General features: G+C 39.3%; 2 protein-coding genes across 3 annotated transcripts; one reads left to right on the forward strand and one right to left on the reverse strand.

Annotated features, from left to right (window-relative positions):
* Positions 1-214: 214 nt before the first annotated feature.
* LOC101168586 (plastin-1) lies at positions 215-8,762 on the reverse strand. Its single transcript, XM_011490182.2, has 17 exons — positions 8,706-8,762; positions 8,068-8,309; positions 7,730-7,822; positions 6,936-7,096; positions 6,730-6,859; positions 5,695-5,827; positions 5,167-5,248; positions 4,371-4,536; positions 3,245-3,387; positions 3,053-3,148; positions 2,760-2,955; positions 2,526-2,604; positions 1,511-1,625; positions 1,299-1,432; positions 1,083-1,206; positions 864-997; positions 215-756 (listed from the first exon to the last, which is right to left on the reverse strand). Exons 3-17 carry the CDS (start codon positions 7,797-7,799, stop codon positions 618-620), a joined length of 1,902 nt encoding a protein of 633 aa, XP_011488484.1. The 5' UTR covers positions 7,800-7,822; positions 8,068-8,309; positions 8,706-8,762; the 3' UTR covers positions 215-617.
* A 3,380-nt stretch (positions 8,763-12,142) lies between these two features.
* Positions 12,143-21,382, forward strand: LOC101169002 (glycogenin-1). Of its 2 annotated transcripts, XM_011490183.3 has the most exons (8): positions 12,143-12,291; positions 13,799-13,934; positions 14,017-14,191; positions 14,755-14,917; positions 15,929-16,055; positions 17,257-17,494; positions 20,051-20,246; positions 20,568-21,382. In XM_011490183.3, the coding sequence occupies exons 1-7, from the start codon at positions 12,150-12,152 to the stop codon at positions 20,219-20,221; spliced, it is 1,152 nt and encodes a 383-aa protein (XP_011488485.1). In that variant the 5' UTR covers positions 12,143-12,149; the 3' UTR covers positions 20,222-20,246; positions 20,568-21,382. The 2 variants fall into 2 exon arrangements, with proteins under 2 accessions (XP_011488485.1, XP_004082220.1); XM_004082172.4 differs by having other exon boundaries at positions 20,051-21,382.
* The last annotated feature ends 122 nt before the right edge of the window (positions 21,383-21,504 follow it).

Consider the following 21,504-nt stretch of genomic DNA (forward strand, 5'->3'; position numbering starts at 1 on the left):
ACACCCAGGAAATGGGTTATTTCAAGACTACACCATTAATATTCCCTGTTAAAAAAAGTTACAAAAATATAAAAATAAAAGCAGACTGCCATTCAAAAACAACTGTGTAAATTAATACCAACACAATTGGTATTTTCTGTATGTAATCATTGCCTAAATACTTTTGTTCTTAATTCTCATAATATCATTATGTCATCAAATGAGACACTGGACACAGGTGTATTATTTTTATTTTGTATTTTAATCACCAATTAAATAACAACACTCAATAGAAATAGACTTACAAAAACTGTTTTAAATTCATGTTGTAAACAAAAAAACAAAAAAAGAAATTAACCATCTAAAGAACAATACGACAAACAAAATTCAATCTACTTAGACACGAAAAACAAGGTAAATGTTCCCAACATTCATGGATATATCACAAGGGGGCGTTTATTTTTCTGATTTCTGACATTTTTCAGTGGTACAGCAATACCAGACATAAAGCAAATAAAACTGAGATCAGCAAATTAAAAAACATGAATAGTCTAGTGAAGCTGCTGATGAGGAACACTTGATGTCTGGTGATTTTAGCAAACAAATGTTTTTTTCCTTTTTTTGTTCAAAATGTTTTTTCACTTGGTGGTTTTTTTGTAACCATACCCCATGAGACAAGCAAAGAGTGTCATCACCATCTTGGGATTTACTTCCACCAAATCATCAGGCAAAGCGTACACTCGAGCTCCGATCTTTCGGGCTAATGAGATTGCGTATCTGAGAGGAAAGCAAAAAAACAAAAAACAAAGGTCAGGTAAAAAGATTAAGGGGAAGAAAAACAACATAAAAAGCATAACAAAATTAACGAATGAGTAAGCGCTTACTTGGCATTGTCGAGTTTATCTTCATTGCTCATCTTTCCCCTGGCATCTTTCTTCACCATGTCCCATTTAACAGCGCCGGGAACGATGCAGTCGATCAGGTCAAACACCGGCATGCTGGTGCTGATCAGCTTGTCCTGCATAAACCAAGCAGCATAGATTCACTGACGTGCAGCAGGTGAGTTCAAATGCAGAATCTTCTAATTAAAAAAAACCACAAACCTTGAAGTTACTAATCTGTGATGCCTTCTTTTTCTGACCCAGAGTGGTGTTGACCCAGTTCAGGATGATTTGATCTCCAATCTTCTCCCCATCACCCAGATCTGACAGAACCATAACTGTGTACCTATAAGCGCAAAGCTGACGTGTTGGACTACGAACACTTCTACAGCCGTATTATATAACAAGTGACACAATCAGAGTCCTGGATGCACGCACCTCCTCATCAGCTGCCAGACCAGCGCCAGGGTGTGAACGCGACTTCCCTCGTTCAGGTTTTCTCCTCCAACTCCAACAAGAGAGAAGTGAGCCACATTCTTGCCCAGCTGCACTGCATAATTGCAATTCTCCAACTATAAAAATAAAAGCACAACATTCTAATTGATTTACAACCCTCAATATTGAACTCTTCTTGTGTTTGTAGGTCACACCTTCTTCATGTTTCCCCCCAGCATGGAAAAAGGAGGATTGTTGACTTTTTTCCAGTTCACGGGCACTTTGACTTTCTCCATGAGCTGCAGAATCACCAAGCCATCGCACAGATCCCTGTGAATCAGAATGACAACGTCACCACAGAATCCCTATATCAGTCACAAAGTTAAAACAAATGCTGAGGATAAAAACATCCATATCACAACTCCACATAACGACACACACATCACGTTTTCCTCACTTTTACTTTAGGCGTTTTTGTGTGTGTGTCTTTTATTTTGCTGTAATTCACTGGATTGATCCAAACTGCAGAGCTGCCAGTAAATCAAATGTTTATCCTCATTTTAACCTTTGCAACATGTGCATTTCTGGCTTGTCTCGCTAATAAGTGCAAGTAAAATATGCAAAACACCTAGTTTGTGAAAGCACTAAAAACCTTTTAATTGCATGCTAACGTTTCCTTTTCAATTTATGATTGGGACTTTATTGTTTAACTCAGGGGTCTGCAACATTTAAAAGAATTATTTAGGTCAGTTTCCCAACAGGAAATGTAAAGTCCCACTTTATTGTTTAAAAAAATACACTTTATTCATGTTTTTTGTATACAGTATGCCATTTTTTTTTAAAGTAGCTTTTAAACATTTTCAATAATTACATTTTGTCTGAAAGTCTATATTACAATTTTAGCGTCTTTTACTTTTGACAGCATCACATACATGTTCCTTTCAAAAATAAAATACTTTTTGTGTCAAATAAGATTTTCATGCTGCTGCAGATTTACCGGAATTGAAAATCCAAGAAAGCCAACGGCCTTTCATTTCACCTACACGTCTTTTAGGGTTTGCCAGTTCAAAATAAAAGCTGAATGAAAACTGTTCCATTTGTCCCCCGTCAAATACATGGCATAACTTTTTTTTAGTGCCAACAATTGTCATTACATAGCAAAATATCCTGCCTGTGCAAAGGTTGCAGCTGTTCTTGTGATAAGGACCATGGGTTAAAATGATCACGTACCAGTAAAGATGGTTCACACTTGGAGAGACGCCCAGGGAGTTCATCCAGTTGCGAAACGTCTTTTCCTCTCTGGTCTCCGCTAAGACATGAAGACGTCAAACATTTTATGAGCAGAAAATTCAGAAACTAATCATCTGGGGCGATGTTTCCCCCCGTTCACCCATTATTTTCAGGAACATCATGTGTTTTCTGATTAAATTAGGTTTTAATTAAAAAGTGGCAGGAAAATCTCACCTTCTATACTGTCCCAGTTGCCTTTGTTGGCTTTAGCTCCCCTCAGACCGGGATGCATGTTGAACAGGTTTGCCACAAAGGCCAAGTTGAGCTTGCTGTTTCCAGCTGTGATGTCTCTGGGTGAAACAAACTGCCTGCAGTCCATTTTGGCCGCTTGCTGCAGCATCAGCTCAGCTCTTCTTTCCAAATTAAACTCCTTTACAAAACAATGTAAGTTTAAAAATGTTTTCAGCTGGAAATTTTTCACTTTGTTCATCTGTTTTTTGAAAAACAACATCAACACTCTGACTCACACTGAGGCCACCCATATCGATTCTGATGCCTCTTTTATTTTCCAGCATCTCTTCAATGGCAAGCTGGTTCAACAGGTGGAAGTAGGCCCTCGAATCCTTGCAGGAACCAATCAAACAAAGGGATTATATTAGCACTTGTATCATTTGACAAGAACAGCAAACACATGTGACTGTGGGAAGACAGTCTGGTACCTTGATGTCATCGCTAAAGTTTCTGATTTTTTGCGTTTTTGCGTTCTGCAGATGATAGTTGACCCAGCGGAGCAGCAGCTCCTCAGGTGACAGAGACATCAAATGTTCCAGCTTTTCTCCATCCTCCAGGAGCGCGATCAGGTCTAGATAGGAAACACACAGAATTCCTGTCATTTTACTCTGAATGACAGAAAATTGCATGATGGGGGGGAAAAAAAACAAAAACTAATCAAAACAAACAAAAACCAAACTGATTTACGTATGAAAAGCGGCTGTAAAACACTATTAAAAAACCTTTATGCACCTACCAAGGTAAAAAAGGTAAATCTATTTATAATAGACTAAAAATGTAAGGACTAAATCAAAATGATTTTTCTTAGCAGAACATTTATTACACACTTTCTACATCTTTCTGTCTGTCCCCATCCTCACTTACCATCATGAGAAGCCTACTATTAATAAAATAAATATCTGTCCACAAATGTGTACTACAAATGCAATTACTGCATCATTCCTTTTCATTTTCATCCTTTTAATGCTCAAAATTAGTGTATTTTGCATATTTCCTGTTCCATTCCAGCGTAGACAGTGAGACAGCACAGAGCTCCGCCTTATTCATGTAACGGTTCATTAAAATGTTTTTAGATCCTGTAGACATTTTTATTACACGCCCTTTCTTTCCATAGGGAATGTATTTTTCTATTGGTTCTAACATAAAGACAGAAGGTGAGGCAGGCAGTAGCCCTGCCACAAATATAGATGGCACCAGGAGTCTGTTGATATTTCACCATTTATTTTTGACTGGAAGCAATAATGGTAAATGTAATAAAGTTCTGAAAATTGGGTTTGTTATACTTTCAATTACGTGAAGTTATAAATAATGGATGACGAATGTTGGCCGAAAACATCTCCATAGAGACAAAGATACTTCTAAAACTAAAAGACGATATAAGGAGGACTTTTATGCTAAAGTCAAAGAGAATTTTGTCCAGAATCAGAGGAGAATTAACTTTCTTTGCACACACATATGTTTGTATGTGTGTGTATATATACATGTATGAATGTGAAAGTAATGGTATTAACATGTACAAAATGTGTGATGAAACTGTGGGTGCAGTACGCTGACCTTCATTCTTGCTGAGTTCAATGTCAGCGAAGAGGCCGACCTTGATGACTTGCCAGAGCAGGCCCAGGACCAGGTGGGGTTTCCCGGCCTTCAGATCATGGGCATCAACATTGACAACTCTGCAGCCGATCGCTGAGGCCGAGTTCAGAGCCAAGATCAGGTTCTCCTAAAAATTTAAATTAGTCAGACAATTCAGAAACTAACCAAGTATCAACGATGGCCTAAATTTGATCGTTAAAACTTTATATCTTAAAATCCTATATCTTGAATCACTTTAAACACCTAAAAAGTAAGAATAAAAGTATTGCTGGATCAACGAATCTGAATGAAACAGTTTCCTTTTGCACAGAAGGAAGATTACAAAATCACACAACGTATAAAACTGATACGGAGAGCAAATTGCTGTAAAATGAAGTTAATAAATTACTGGCTTGTTTTAATTAGCACAACAATAACTAAAAGTGAGATTTATTTAAGTGACACGTGATTTTTATCTGGTAATAAACAATGATATGATCCTCTTAATTATTAGCCATTTCATTTTAGAGCAGTATTTGTTGTTTGCTTTTGCAAAAGGCTGGGAGATGATTGAATCCAACCATCTTTATGCTATAAGATAGCAGCAAACCGCTAAAATTATGGTTACAATTGTCACAAATTATCCCCAAAACTACTGCTAGAACACAAAGCATTAAAAACATTAACTAACAATTTTAAAAGTATTTTATGTTGAACTCCAGACAACACTTAAGGGACAGGAGTCTCCTGAACTTGTAAAAAAAAAACAGTTACTCACCGTCATTTTGAAAGTTGTGAGCTTCTTTGTGTTGATGACTCTTTCATCAATCGTGTCGGGTTGAGAAAAATTGATCATTTTACTGAAAGAGAGCAATAACAGAAAAATTAAGAGCGAAGAGGGACACATGAACTCTGACCTTTCAGATCATCAGTTTACAGGCAGTTCACAGAAAGAAAGAAAGAAAGAAAGAAAGAAAGAAAGAAAGATTTTTTTTTTATAAAACTTTAATAAATCACGTTAAAATAAAGACACACTGTACATTAAAAAAACTAAGACCTAAAACGTACCCCATTGCGGAGCAACAAAAAGAAAACAGACAGAAAGAAAAGAAAAGAAAGAAAGAAAGAAAGAATGCTGTAAATACGGTTGCTACATTTAAAAATGACATTCAGACAGGTTTCAGGATAGATAGACAGCAGTGCGAATATGTTACAATCTTTTTTTCACCAATTTACGATTCACATTTGAGACTACATGCATATTGTTGCATCCCAGCATGCCTTTTTACTTTTTAATGCAAAATACCACAACAGGATGCCATCACGGAGGGAGCTGAACAGGCTCTCGTCATTTGGGTTCATGGGCAGCACATGGTGACAGTCTGGGTCGTTCTTCAAAGCTTTGTTGATCCAGTTGACGAAAGCCACCTTCTCCTCATCTTAAAGTACAAAGATTGACATCAGCTGCTTTGACAGGAAGCAAAACCAATCCCTACCTCATGCTGTTGTGGACATTTATGTATCTTTATCATTGGTTGTGTTCCAATTCCTTCTCTCCTCACTACTCATTGCACTAAATGGTGTGTTTGGCATTTTGTAGGGCTGTCTGCTTCAACAATTCCGAAACTGCGTGCCCAATAAATTTTCCACAAGTCTCTGCTAAAAAAACAGCGAGCATTGATGCTCACTAGAATATAATATAGACCACCTTCAATGTAGACCAATCAGACTTGAACCAATCACTGCTTATTGATGATTACTGGTTCCAACATGCGTGGTGACAATTAAAAAAAAAAGTAGAAATTGACTTCATTTCGTTGGAGCCGGACGAAAGGCATTTTCTACACATTTTCACACAGTCCAGTTCTCATATACAGTCAATGATCGTAATAAAAATGTATTCATCTTCCATTCTGGCTTTGGACTCTACTGACTGAAGGATTTTAATAAATAATAAAAGCAAAAAACAAAAACAAAATCACAACTAATGCAAAATTGCTATCTTATTACTACTATACTCTAAATTAAATGAAAAACATATTTTTTAGTGTTTAGATATGAATTTTCTTTTCCAAATTTGCTTATCTTCAATTCTTTAACAAAACTGTAACCTGTACATCTTTCTAAAATTGCTTTTTCAATGACTTTCTTTGACCTTTCTTGTGTTGGATTTGCAAAGACTTGCTGGTTTGACTTCCTTTTTTATTTTGAAAATCCACCAGTTTCTGTTTTTGTTCAATTTTATTTACTATTCCTTTTCCTTAAGCCCAAGTATTTACGTCAGTGTTTCCCTGTCCTGTTTCAGGAACATGCACACACACTCTGCAGTCCTCCTTCTCACCAGCGTAGGAGTGCTGCGTTCCCTCGCTGGAAATGTCTGAAGTGCCTCCAAAGGAGTGGATGCCATCTTTCTTACTGAGGACTTTCCTGAAGCTGTCGCTGAGCTCCTGGCTCTTCAGCTTCTGGTAGATCTGTCCACAATCAGGCGCTGTCAGTCCTCACGTCTGTTTGTGCGTGAGCTCGAATTTTCACTGAGTCAACACTTACGTAGACAAATTCCTCAAAGCTGATCTTTTGGTCCTTGTTTGTGTCTCCGCTGATAAAGGTCTCGATGATGTCTCGCACTTTGTATCCTGGCAGGTAGACACTGGCCTCTCTGAAAAGCTCCTGAAGCTCATAGTCACTCACAAAGCCGCTTTTGTCAATGTCTGCACAAAAACACAGGAAGGGAACTTGCATTTTTTACTTTTTGGTAATGATGTTGGTGAAAGGTGCCTGAGGTTGGAGCTACCAGCAAAGTGGTCTCTAGACCAAAGAGGAGCTTCATGAATGTAGTGAAGGTGGTGGGTGTGAGTGAGGAGGATGTTGAGCAGATGAAGGCAGCTGGAGCAGCCAAAAGATAAACAGAAAGCAGCACTGGACTGATTTTGCTGGCAAAAAAACTGATGGATGGTTGCTGATAAATGAGCACAACCATGGTTTGATGTCCCATAAAAATCCATAAGTTTGGAACAGACTAAGTCCAGATATTTTTATATGTTGACGGCATGGATGCATGATTACCATTGTTGCATCTAATGTACAGTACGTTGCTACAACCAAGAAAATACACCTGAACCTTTTCAAATCTTCCCAATAGTTTTATTTAGCAACCACATTTTCAATTTTGTGTTTATTAACTGCTATAAATGTAATGTTTTATCACATTTGCTAGCAATAAAAAGCAGTTACATAATAGCTTTAGTTTATGGCTTCAATAAAAGTTTAACTTTGGTCAAATTTCACATCTATGGACTTTGGGTTGGATGTGTAAATGTGATCATGCAGGAAAAGAAGCTAACCAATTTTTTCGAAAGCCTCTTCCAGCTCCTTTAGGTCCACTTTTGAAATCTGGGTGACATGATTCGCCATAGCTGTTTCTGTCGTTCATCAACCTGAAATGCAAACGCAAATTTTGAGAAAACACCAGGAGATGAAGAAGATGAACCTTTACAACGACATGGAGAGAGTTAATGGTTTTTTTTTTGTGTGTAGACCAAAATCAAGAATTTTCTGATTGTGTTAGTGAACTAATAGTATTTTCAGAGAAAAAGCTAAACATCTCAAAGATTTCCATGTAGTTTGACATTTCCGAATAAGAAAAGTACGATCAGATATTTAGGGAAACAGAGACACGTACCTTCATGCAAAGTCTGGCTGCAGGGTTGGAGCTTTGCTTCTCACCAGGACAGAGAGGAAGCTGGAGCTGATTACCTCTCCGAGGAGGAGTCACTCAGAGGAGAGCTGGTGGACTTTTGTCCCACCTGAACCTGGGACAGGCGTAGCCTGGATGTTAACATTTAACACCTCAGCTGTGTCATCATATTCTTGTCGGCAAAAACAGAGCCATCCCTGTGTCTCAGTCAAACTCTTAAACGCAAACTTAAAGGAGGAAAAGAAAAAACACTTCAATAGAAATTTCAAAAAGGACAATAATATCAGTTCATATGATGTAATATTTATATAAATTATCTTTTCCTTTGTAAAAACCAGACCGCTTCGTCAGATATGTGAAAAGTATTGTTTCTGCAGCTTGCTTCCCTGCCACTCAATGCCCTGTAACCTGAGGCGTGAGGCCAAGATTATAACTTAGATTAAATTGTCCCACTTCCTGACAGTACTGCTATTTTACAGCAGTGTTTTGACTTGTATAGCCTTACTCTTGTTTTTTACATGGAGAAGATTTCCGTAAAAAACCGACAGAAAACAGTTTGCTTGGAAAATATGGAAAAACTTTGTCTTTTTAGGAAAAAAAAAGACAAGAAATAAGGAGCTTACATTCAGTCTCCTGCAGGCTGTAGGGCTGAGTCCACAACTGAGCCGGTCCAGTGTAGAAAATCAGCTTTACTGAGAACTGTGCCCTCTTTTCTTCTGAAACCTTTTTAGCCCCTCCTTGACAACTCTCTTCATCAACACTCTTTGGTCGATGCACATTTCTACGATCTACCCCTCTTTCACCTGAAAAGACACCGGCGGAGCAGTTCAAAGTTTACTTAAATAAAATTGCTAAAGTGCGGGCTAAAGGTTTGATTCAGACTCACAAAACCAACTGTCTTCCGTCTCTCCAGCTACCCTTTTCTTCTTCTGACACCTGATCACCCCAGTTTCACTCAGGTTCTCGGGTTACTTCACAAGTCTCAGGAAAGTCTCCCCCATGCAGTAAAAACACAAACCTGCTGCTGAATAAAACATCCAAGTACGACACACATCTCAGTGAAATGATACCAGTCATTCTTTGTAAAAAATATGGAATTATCTAAAAACTGCTTCTGTTTAAATTATTACATCAAAATTGGTAAACAGTATATACTTATATAGCGCTTTAAGAGTGTGACACACAGCCACTATGTACAATTTTGTGCATATTGCATGAAAACTGGTCATGAATGTACATGGAAAAAGTGAGAAAAGTTGTGGCGTTTATGTGAAAATTGTACAGACACATCACGAATAAACAACACGTAAAGTGACGTGGATCATGAACTGTGCGTGATTATTGCCCTGTTTATATGCAATTGGGATTCGTGCGCCAATATTGTTATTTTCAAAAAGATTATAAAAAAATGGAGAATATGCTAAACAACACAAAAGATTTATGAATGAAATAAATATTATATGAAAAAATAATGTGGCATATGTTGTATACTAACAATGGAGTGCAAATGATTGTTTTGAAAGAAAAAAAAAAGATTTTCGTTGCTTGAGGCCAGAAACTAAAGTTATGTATGACCATGTCTGTTATTTTTAGTTTGAGTTCGCTGTATTGCTTAGGTTCACGTAACAGTGATGAGTAAGGAGAGTTTCACGAGTTTTCTGAGATTTGAGCTCAGGCTTCTGGACCCAGAGTCAAGAGGGCTGACCATCACACCATAGAACCCTACATACATTTACATTTTACAGGTTACAGTTTTCGTTTGTATTTGGTACTAAAGGTGATTTTTTTTGAAAATTTAAGATGGCACCCTCGAGGTCAAAGGTCGACGAAACTCCAGAGGTGGTTGCAGAGTTAAGCTAGCGTCATCTGCGTGAAATTTCGTAAAATCGATCCGCCAATCCCTAGTGATGTGTCCAGGAGGCATCCAGACCAGATGCCAGAACCACCTCAAAAGGTTCTTCTCAACGTGGAGGAGCAGCGTCTCTACTCCGAGCTTTCTCCAACTTAGCGGTGCTGACCCTCATCCCAGCTGCTTAACACTATGCCATAAACCACCCTTGTGCATGCTGGAGGTCCTGGCTCAAAGAAGCCTCATCTGCAAAGAGTTTTGCCGTTGTTGTTTCATGCACCACTCTTTTGGATGCTGCTTTGAAGTTGTGGGTGGATACAGTGAATTTGGACTTTGAAGCATGTCTCCTCAATCGTCTCCCCGACTCGCCAGATGCCACTAGAACATGACAAGAGGACAAAATGACAAGATAAGAGCGGTCAGAAAACCATTATGGAAATTGTTACATCTAAGTCACCTTTATCTTTCCTTTTTTGCTGGCTTTACTTTAGACTTCACAACGGACTGTTAGACTTTACATGGCTACTTAGTCCCTCCAATTCATCCTCACCTGGAAGTGTCTGCCTATCCTCCCCAACCCATCGTACCAGACTGAGTACAAAATGAAGGAGATGAGATCACCGAGGTAGTTTACAAGCTCCTCTGTGGCAAGGCACCAGGAGTGGATGAAGTCCTCAAGTACCACAAGTCTCTGAATGCTATGGGACTGTCTTGGTTGACACGTCTTTACAGCATTGCATGGCAGTGGGGAAACTACTAGTACTACCGGACTGGAAGATGGGAGCGGTGGTTCCCCTCTTTGAGAAAGGGACCAGAGGGTGAGTCCCTAATCAAACTCGTCATAGATGGACCATTTCAAAGCCTGCACACAATTCCTGCAGCTCTAGTACGCCTTCCCAGACTCCCCACAAAGTCCTGATACCCGCTGTTCACGACCAACAGCACACAACGATTGCGGCTGATGCCCTATTCCTCGTGGGAAACTCCGGGTTCTGGTGGCATTTGGTGAGTCAGGGAGACAATTGAGGAGACACGATCGGGTGGCTTCAAAGTCCAAATGTACGGTGGCCCTAAGTTTGGTTTCTGAAATGTTGTTTAGTTTTCTAAAATGTAATTTTACTTATTAACATTTGTGATCTTAAAAATGCTTTTGTATCGAGTGATTTGTTGAATAATTTGCATTTCAGGGCCACCGCACAAATGCGTCGCATCCACAACTTGCGAGCAGCATCCAAAAGAGTGGTGCATGAAACAACAACAGCAAATCAGCAACACTTGAAAATAAATGTAGATTAACACACAAATTACATCAATAAAATAAACATCAATAAAACACACTGAGGGTTATGTGGTCTATGTATGACCAGAGCTGGAGCTTGGTTCACAGTGCATGTTTAAATCCAGCAGGACTTCCCTTTATCACCAGTTTTGTTCATAATCTTTATGAATTTCCAGATGCAGCCAGAGGGGGTCTGGTTTGTGGACCACGGGATTTCCTCTCTATTCAATTCAATTCAATTTTATCTGTATAGCCGTCGACTTAAGTCGTCTTAATGGGCTTCGTACCAGTAATTGTAAGGTAAACAAACAATCAAAAAGGATCATAAATGCATAGAATTCAATAGGATGATACTAAAATTTAACTACAAAGACTAAACTAAACTGGACATCCCTGCCCTTTGACCCTCCTTCGCAGTAAGGAAAAACTCCTAAAATCGGATTCCGGAAAAAATGAAGAAATCTCTACTCTACTTGCAGATGAGGCTTCTTGGAGCCAGGACCTCCAGCATGCATTAGGGTGGTTTATGACAGAGTGTTAAGCAGCTGGGATGAGGGTCAGCAGTGTTGAGTCTGAGGCCTTGATTGAAGAAATGTCCTCTCTGGGTGGGTGGAGTGCTCCTCCTCCAGGTGAAGGAGTTGACACACCTTGGAATCTTGTTCACAAGTGAGGGAAGATCAGAGTGTGAGATCAATGGCTGATTGGGGCAGTGTAAGAGAGAGCAGAGTCAGAAAGTAAGCTCTCTATTTACCGGTCAATCTTTGTTCCAATACACACCTAGTAAATAATTGAATGATATTATTGTTATTCTGCATCGTAAATAAACATGTTATTTTTTTGTCGCAAAATGTTCATGACAATTCAATCCTCAGATGGTCAAATAGTAAATTTTATTTTGAAAGGCTCAACGCAGGGGGCGTGTCAAGTTTAGGAGGTCACATGACCCGGAAAATGTGGGGCTTCATTCCTGTTGTGGATTGCTCTCAGCTGCTGCGCTTTTGGCCTTCGCAGTGCAAACCGTCCGCTTCTGTCATCACGACCCACACGCTTCGGGTCGACTCTTCTCAGCGCATTATGTCGGGTAAGAGCCAAAGGGCACGGTGGCACCAGAACCGCAGTGCCTGCCCGAACCTTTCCGAACTGTCTCCACAACAACGCAGTATTTTTTCTTTTTCCTTTTTTTTTTCTCAACGCCATTCAGAGACCAGCCGCTGTGAAGTCTCGTGTTTTCTGACGGCGCGGTCACGTTTATTTCACGGCGGTGTGTTGATCTGCACAGTTTCTGCAGCAGATTAAGTCAAGTGGCAGTAGTCAAAACTGCACTTCCGGTTCAAATTTTTAAGAAAATTAAACATATAGTAGAAAACATATTTAAATTAAACAGAGTTTGAACAGGATGAAATTAGTTGAATATTATTATTTTTGAATAAATACTCGAATAAAATTGAATTGAATAAAAAATACTGCTTTTTAAAATATAAAACAGTCGTAGGATTTGTTTAATTTACAGTACAAACTGCTAATTGTTTCTTTATGCATAGTAAAATAATTTTTCAGACAAGTGCATAATGCATTAACATACAAAAGACAGTTTTTTAGGGTCCTGTCTGATGCTCGACATGCAGCTTGGTAAAGAATAACTTATACACTTATAAAAAAAACGGAATTTAAAAGTATTTCCTCAATTAAAACAAAGCAAGATGAAAAGAAACCAACTTTAGTCGACAAATCAATCTCAATAAAAATAAAATAAAAACAGACTTTTTCTTACGCTTTTATTTTGTAAACTGAACACTTTGGTGGTCATGGTTAATTCCTGGATCAGTAATGAACCGGCCTTCAAGTTTTTTTCTCCCCCCAGGAATATAAAATGCTTCTGACATAACCCCCCCCCCCCCCCCCATCCTTTGGAATTGGTGCAAACGTTAATTTACAATAAATGTAGAAGCAGCAAAATCAGCTCCAAATGTAATTCATCTTGTGGAAACTGATCTGATTTATCACTGCAGGATGTCACATTCAGGCATGCATCCAATAAAAACCCAGGGAGGGTGCAGAAGGCGGGCCTCCCTCTATCGACGCTCTGGCCTTCCATTTGTCAATTTATTGTCCGACCTTAGTGAACGCATCCCGACAGGGAAGGAGTTTCCAGTAACCCCTCATCAAAATAATTGAAGTATCCAGTTGTTGGGGGATGTTTCCTGGCTGCAGGCCATGTTTGAACCAGTGGCGGCAAAACTGACTGCCGTTGTTCCTGTGCGGACTATAGGTGGATGTCGGGGGTTTGAGTCCCATTTTTCAGAGGAATGTTGGGACTCTTATTTTATACTGAAGAATTCTCTCAACAGAAACTTTAAATGTGTGACATTTACTCACCTGTTCATACTTGCATAAAGTTGCTATTCTTTAAAGTTGTTTTAATATCTTTATATGGAAAACAATATTTCATTTATAAATATATATCCTTGGTTGAAAAACTTTTTTAGGCCTCTTCTTTCTCACGAAAAATAAGGAAATGTTTTTATATTAATAAATACTTGACCTCTACTTTACTAAAGTTTTTTGGTTGACATTTTTTTTCTGTGCAGACCAAGCCTTTGTGACGTTGGCCACAAATGACAGCTATGCCAAGGGAGCCATGGTTCTGGGCCAATCGTTACGGAACCACTGCACAACCCGGAAACTGGTGGTTCTCATAGGACCTCACATTGCAGAACCGTGCAGGTATCGCTGTCTCTACAGACTTACTTAAAGCAAGCATGAGGAAGACTGAATACGGATGCAACGCTTTTATGTTTTTTTGCAGAGAGGCGCTTCAATCCATCTTTGATGAAGTGTGTGTTGTGAATCTGATGGATTCTGGGGATGCGGCTCATCTGGCGCTGATGAAGAGGCCGGACTTGGGAGTAACGTTCACCAAACTGCACTGCTGGACGCTCACACAGTACAGCAAGTGTGTGTTCATGGATGCAGACACCATGGTGAGAAAGAAGGAAACCTGAAAGCCATGAACAGATTCTTGCATTTAACAATCGAACAATGACTCAATTTGTTATGAAAACATGTGTTTGCCATGTTGAAGCAGAGATGCATTAAACCATTTTCTTCTTATATTCGTTTAAAAGTCCCACTCTGATCATCTTTTGATGTATTTCCAAAGCCTTTCCAGTGGTCTTTTAATTATGATGATGCAGTTTTTAGCCAAAATCTAAAAACCTGTCGTTTTATAGACATAGTTTCTGCAGAGTGGCGGTAGTTTATTAGAAATTTGCCTCTGAGTTGTGGGCGGCACTGTTGACACAAAGCAACCCCGCCCCCCCTTCCCGTTTCTGAAGAGCACAGAGCGGGAAGCCCAGCGTCTTTTTTCAAATGCCATGTTTTTGTCTGCTCCTGATTTGAATAAAAAAAAGTCGTAAAAGCAGTTATGAGCCTAATTTTCTTCATATAGGTCCAGAAATGCTTCAAGAAAATATAAAAAACGTTATTTTCATTGGAGTGTGTCTTTACCATTTCAAAGGTAAATGGGATGTTTGTTCATCTGCAGGTGCTGTCCAACGTAGACGAGCTCTTTGAGAGGGAGGAGCTCTCTGCGGCTCCAGATCCTGGCTGGCCAGACTGTTTCAACTCTGGGGTTTTCGTCTTCAGACCGTCCAATGAGACGCACGAAAAGCTGTTGGCCTTCTGTGGGGAAAATGGCAGCTTTGACGGTGAGCGTGAGGAGAAAGAAAAAATGTGTTTAAACAAGGCGTTAAAAAAGGATCCTTAGAGGTTGGTAGTAGCTGCTTACAGCAGTTTCTGAAACGGAATCATTTTGAAATGTGATTTCACAAACCCTTCCCATGCAAAGTGCAGACATGTGCATATGGGGTAAGCTAACTGTCAAAATGAAACGTGTGTTCATAGACAAAGTTGGGAACACTTTGAAAAAGGAAAAAAAAATGAACACAGCATTTGGTCTTATGTTTGACATGTCAGGTTTCGGAAACTGACTTATCTTATATTACAAAACAAAATTTCCCCAGTTAAATTATTTAAAAAAAAGATGTCACAAGGTCACATAAGAAGTCTGGGAACATTCATTCAGCTAAGTGCACATGCATACCGACTACCACGAGAGATGGAAAGACCCACTCTGATGAAAATCACGTTTTCAACACATACTTCTGTTGATGGACATGTACAAAGAAAATGAAGTTCAAAATCAGGAGACATTTCTTATTCAAATCAAAGTCGCATTGAAAAAAAAAAAAGACAAACTGTATCATAACAGACATGTTAAACGTAAAACTTTGTCTATAGGTACAGGTTTCTTTCTTTATAGTATAAGGTCTATATGGTATGAGATAACTCTTTTTGAGTTATCTTATACCATATGTTCATAAAAAGTGACATTTCTGGGTAGATATTCGTCTGCTTTAGACTCTTCAAACAATGATTGGATTACAGTAAAACCAGGTACATTTGGAAAGGCTGAAGCGCCAAAGTTCATGTGACCCATAACTCGTAGATCACACAAGACACTCTACTGCTGGGAGACTTGGATCTATTTATAGCATTTTTATCTTTCCAGCTTCTACTTCTATGCCGTCAGGCCGGAACAAAGTATTTGTCGTGTCAACGCGTCCTAAGCATCCGCTGTGCGAGAAATGAGAAAAGGTTATAATTAGGAGAATATCAAAGTCCTTTCATTTTTGATTCTGCTTCTTCTTCGCCTTCAGGAGGAGATCAGGGGGTTCTCAACAGTTACTTCAACACCTGGGCGACAGCGGATATTTCCAAACACCTCCCCTTTATCTACAACCTCAGCAGCATCGCCATCTACTCCTACTTGCCAGCTTTTAAACAGTGAGTGCATGTTTCTATTTCATACTCCGTTCGTGCAAATTTATCCCGAATCGGGACATTTCTTTGCCCAGAATATCTGTATCCTTAAAGAAGTTTAGTAAATAAATGATCTACAAGAATCTTTTCTGCAGTCTCTCCTGTGAGACTTCAGTGTTTCACCTGTTTTTGTCTGAATGCAAAAAATGATAGCTGACTTTAAACAACGTTGACTGAAATCTCGTTCTGTGAGGTTTATTTAGAAGCAGATCCAGTAAGAAAAGACTCAAAGGTAATATTTCAATGATGAATAAAATATTTCAGCATAGTAATTAGGTTTTCCACTCAGATAAGGTGAGGGAAAAATTCCTTTTTCAAAGAATTCGAGCTGTATTTCACACGTATGTGCAAATATTTAGAGTTGGACCCCAGCTGAATCAACAAAACTGGTTTTCCTTCTGGAGTCTGCAGCTCTGATAATCATGGGAATGTTGTAAAGCATCCCAACTGTTGAAGCTCCCAAAACAATACTGAAAATGTTGAGGAAGCTTGAACTTCTTCAGATATCTGCTGTCTCCAGCATAAAAGTTTCAGAATTCTGACGTTAAACAAGGCAGCTGATATGAAGGCACGTCTTTCACATTTACTATACTATTTTGTCTTTTTGTACTTGAAGTTTTTTTATGGGTTTTCATCAGAACGTTATAGAGGAGTTTAGTCATATTAAGTTTATTTAGTTTTTTGTTTTACATCAGTTTGTCAAACACGTTTTCATATCAACGTTTGACTGATAAACAGCCGTTTTAAGACTGGATGTGTTAACTCTTTGGTTCTTCAAAGAACGGACTCGGTTCTCGGGTTTCACATGGATTTTCAAGGGCAAAGCCCTTTTTCTAGTACTGTTTTGATGTGAAAACAGTACTTTAAAGGTGGGTTGTAGATGAAAGATTTACTTTTGTTCATCTTTCTTGTTAGTTTTTCTTCCTCTCAAGTTGGATCTTTGCACAAGACTTTGTCTAAAAAGGAATTTAAATAACATTGTTTAATTTGGAGAAATTTCTCCACATGTTGTCATCCAAATGAGCTGCAGATAAATTTAGCACGACTTGCTTTTTCTGTTAAACTGACTTTTATTTTGAAAACTTGTTCAAGTGATTTCTCAATCCCATCCTGTACTTTTGTGTTTGCAGCCATGTTGATGCCCTCTTGTCTCTGGTCTGTGCAGATACGGCCACAGTGCCAAGGTGGTGCACTTTCTGGGCAAAGTGAAGCCGTGGAACTACTCCTATGATGCTGAGAGAGGCGAAGTCAGAGGTCACTCGCTGTCGCCGGATGAGTGCCACCTTCACTCCGACTACCTGCTCATGTGGTGGCAACTGTACGCCAAATCCGTGGTGCCGCTGCTGCAGAAGGCCTACGGGGACACGCCCTTCAACAGCGGCTGTGTGGAGCCGAGCAGTGAGGTAGGACCAGTGATGGGTGTGTATTTGGGGCGTGGGGAGGTGGAGATGATTGTAATGTAAGGGGCTAATGCATCTGTTGTGACCATTGACTGTAGATATTAAGTGGACTGAGTGACCCCTCCCCCCTAGGCGTTCCAAATAGGAAGTACTTGCCGGTTCCAAGAAGCCAAAATCTCAGAGATCTATAAAGAAATAAATAGGAAAGAGTCAAATTGGAGTTGGAAGTTAGTTTTCCATTCTCACTCTGTCCACTTCTCTTATACAGTCAAAGGTTGTGAGATTTGCTGAAGCCTGCTGTTCTGGTTGGTCCAAAGCATTTTGAGGTTAATAATTAAAAAATAATTACAAATGTTTTATCAGTGATAAAAATAACATCAGGAAGCTCCAGTACATTCTCTAGCAGCAGCTTTAAACCTTCAGTTGTCCAGTTTTGTACAAAAGGACAAGAGTTTCATTGTTGTCGTCACATTGACAAGTGTGTGCTGCAGCTCAGCAGGAAAGTGTTTTTCACTGGATGAAGCTGATGTGTTTTTTTATGTTTTTGCTTCTGAAAGATTTAGAACAGGTTTTTGGCATCATCCATCTTTTACACATTCCTGTTCTGAGCTGCAGTTTGGATTCTTCCAAATAACAAACAGACTTGACCATTAATGGTTTTCTAACAGTTTTTAATTACAAGCCAGTGCAGCTTTCTGAGATAGAACAGTAGGGAAGGATGGGAGCGTTAATTCTCTGCTGCAAACAAAGTGGATGAACCTTTTTTAATGTTTTACTCTGGGCAATAAAAATGTGCAAGAGCAGTTTCTTGGATCCGCTGGGAGAATGCGCCTTAGTTTGGTGCTTTACCTTAAAAGGCTGTAGAGTCTGTTTGGCATAAGCTGGTACTGACCAATAAATGATCCCTTTGCTTTATCTAAAGGTACAAGCTTGTATTGTTCTGTGATGGGCCTTAAGCCGCAGCTTAGCATGTTAATTTTAAATGCAGAAAAACATATAAAGTGCATTTTAACCCCTTCATGCATTACTTCATTTCCAGTTATACAAAAACGTATTCTTCAGTTTTTTCTATTGAAGATGTTAATTTAAGTGTAGTCCTGGATTTAATAGAATGTTAAAGAGCTTAGGGGCCAAGTGGAGACTAAAATCAGACTTTAAAAGGATTTGGGGGGGAAAAGAGGGGAAAACCCTCAAGTGTCCTCATTTTTTTATTCAATTATAAACACTCATGTTTCCTCATAGTTGCAGTTTTTCTGTACGTTTGTGTGACTTAAATATTCTATTGCTGATATTTTGGAGGATAGGAAATGATTGTGACTATTTTAGAGTCCCACTCCCAGTGGTCATGATGTCATTGTCTTTGACAAGTTTCTGTGGAGCGGCTGTAGTGGATTCAAAATTTTGCCTTTGAGTTTTGGGTGGCACTGTTGGTGGGGGGAGTAATCCCCCCCCCCCTTCTCTCCTGATAGATTACAGCCCCTCCCTTCCCCAACCAAACCTTGCAGGTGCAACAAAAATTGCTAGCAATATTGCAGCTATCCAGCCATAGAGTTTAGAGCCAGAATTTAGCTCTGACGAGAAAAACAAAAGCCTACACGGATCTAGTTGACTAAAAGCGGATGCATCAGAATGGAGTGGAGCAGGAAGCCTGCCGTAATAGCCTTTATGTCACAGCTATAAGCTTTTTCCAATGTTTTGGGTCTGCTCCTGATTAACAAAAAGTTGAATAAATAAATTATTAAAAAATACAAATACATGTCCTCCATGAGAAAAATGCCACAGAAATGTGCAAAAAAACATCAAAAACACATTTTTCATTGGAGTGGGGCTTTAAAGTGACGGCAACATTTGAACATCTCTGCTTCATCCTGTGGAAGAGTTGCACCATATTTATTCATGAGGAAATCCATGCCACACACAAAGGCTGGGTCTGCTTTCCCTTATTACTCCCTAACCCCAAAACTTCTTAGTGCAGGACTTTCCAGTTGAACTCAAGCTCACTCCGTTTCTTTTTTTTAAATGCCAAATATGACATCACTCATTTGTCAAAGTGGACGTATAATAAATATGAACATTTTAGTGACTACTTACGAATCCACTGATGTAAACTCATGACATATAAAGAAAACATTAATCTATCAATCTTTATTGATATAGCACTTTAACATCTGCCAGACATCCAAAGTGCTGCACAAGTATAAATACACTAAAACCATAGGTAAAATTCAAAGAAACACAGTAAAACGATAACAATAAAATCATCAATAAAGGAAAACACACAACAACAAAAAAATGTAGGTAAATAGTTTTTTTCCTTAAAATTAAAAATCTTTCAAAGGCTTTGCATTGTGGTTTAAATTCTCAAATCTAGTGAGCATCAATGCACATTAGCTTTTCACAGACTTCAGGGGGAAAATTTCCGAGCTCTTTATTTTGGAATTGTAGATTCAAACACCCTGACTAAACGGTGAAAGCCCTAAATAGTCAGAGGGAATATAACCTAAGTGTGTGCGCTAATGCAGCGCCGTAACCTTTCCCTGGTTGTGCTCTGTAATCCAGGAGAAACCTCAGGAGGACGTGATTAGGCAGCAGGAGTTTGTCCCGCCCCCGTCGGCGCAGAACATCTCATCAGAGGAGAGGAAGCAGCGCTGGGAAGCCGGTCAGATGGACTACATGGGGGACGACTCCTTTGCTAACATTGAGCGAAAACTTGACTCTTTCCTGAAGTAGCAGACGGCAGAAAAAGGGAAACCAGGTGTGGAGGTTGTGTTGGGGTTGGGTGGCGTTCCTTCCACTGTTTGGGCTTGATTACCAAGCAAATAGATCAATACTCATGGGCAATTTCAGCCTCATTTCCTGCAACTTGCACCTAGAGAACGGGCATTTGAGAAAGTTCCCGTGCACTCTACTGTTTGTTTTCTTCTTTAAGAATAAGTTTGACAATTTAGGAAACCTTGTTTTCACTCCCAGGAGTGTGCTGCCATACTGAAAGGGAAAGAGATGCAGAAAAATATGAAATGTCCGCTACACTTGAAGAATCAGTTTGAAAGCTGTTTTTTTTCCCTTCACATTTCAGGGTCAGATGTGGTCACGGCTGACTTTTGGATTATCTGTCTGAAAGGAAGTAAAAGCAGAACATCAACTCTTTTCAAACTACTTTTGAAAAAAACCTTCAAAGTTTCATTCCGAGGTTTAAAGAGATAAAAAAAAAAAAAAAAAAAACAGGCCGATAAGTCTGAATTATGTGAACCATCTTGACTTTATTTCTTTATGGTCTTTGACTTTATTATTTATGAAGCCAACAGAGAAAGGCATCCCAAGTCTTCCTACACTGTGGAAAATCAAGCCTTTATCTGCAGAAAAAACGTGTTTTTCCTCTTTGTGCAATTATTGTGTCAAGCGTGCTGAGGTGGACGCACAGCCGCATCGCTGTCGGTGTTTGACGGCGGTCACCTCATCTACACCTCAGTGCTCACCAGCTCTCCGTCATGTCTGCAGTTTTGTGGTGTATCTGCACGGCTCAAGCCCGACTGAGTATGTGACGAAGTACATCCACCAAAGTCCACTCTGGTCTGGTTTCTTTGTACTTCCACCCGACCGACAACGGTGCGTTTATGTCATCACTTCCTTTTTTTTTGTAGTGCAACCTTCCTCCGTAGTTCCTGTTGAGTTTGCAAAACCTCACTGACCTTTTAACTGCTGCTAGTGACGAGCGATCCTGTTGACTCCGCCCTCTTTTCTCCACTTCACCATTTAAAGTCTGAAGCTCCTCCGTCCGTTAAGCACTCCAGCTGCAGCTTTTGGTGTGGAAAAAGATTAACTATAGTAGATGAATGCACAAGTAGATGTAAACCTTCTAATGGCTAATAAAGATGTGAAACTATTTGCAAATTCATTGTTTTTATTGTATTTTAAGTGCATTAACTATACTGACAATCCCATTTTCATGTTTAAAATACATGTATTCCACTTTGTATATGCATTTAGTCTGCAAACTATAGTGTTTATAGCTG

This window comes from Oryzias latipes, chromosome 22 (genome assembly GCF_002234675.1).
Source record: "Oryzias latipes chromosome 22, ASM223467v1".
NCBI classification, from domain to species: domain Eukaryota; kingdom Metazoa; phylum Chordata; class Actinopteri; order Beloniformes; family Adrianichthyidae; genus Oryzias; species Oryzias latipes.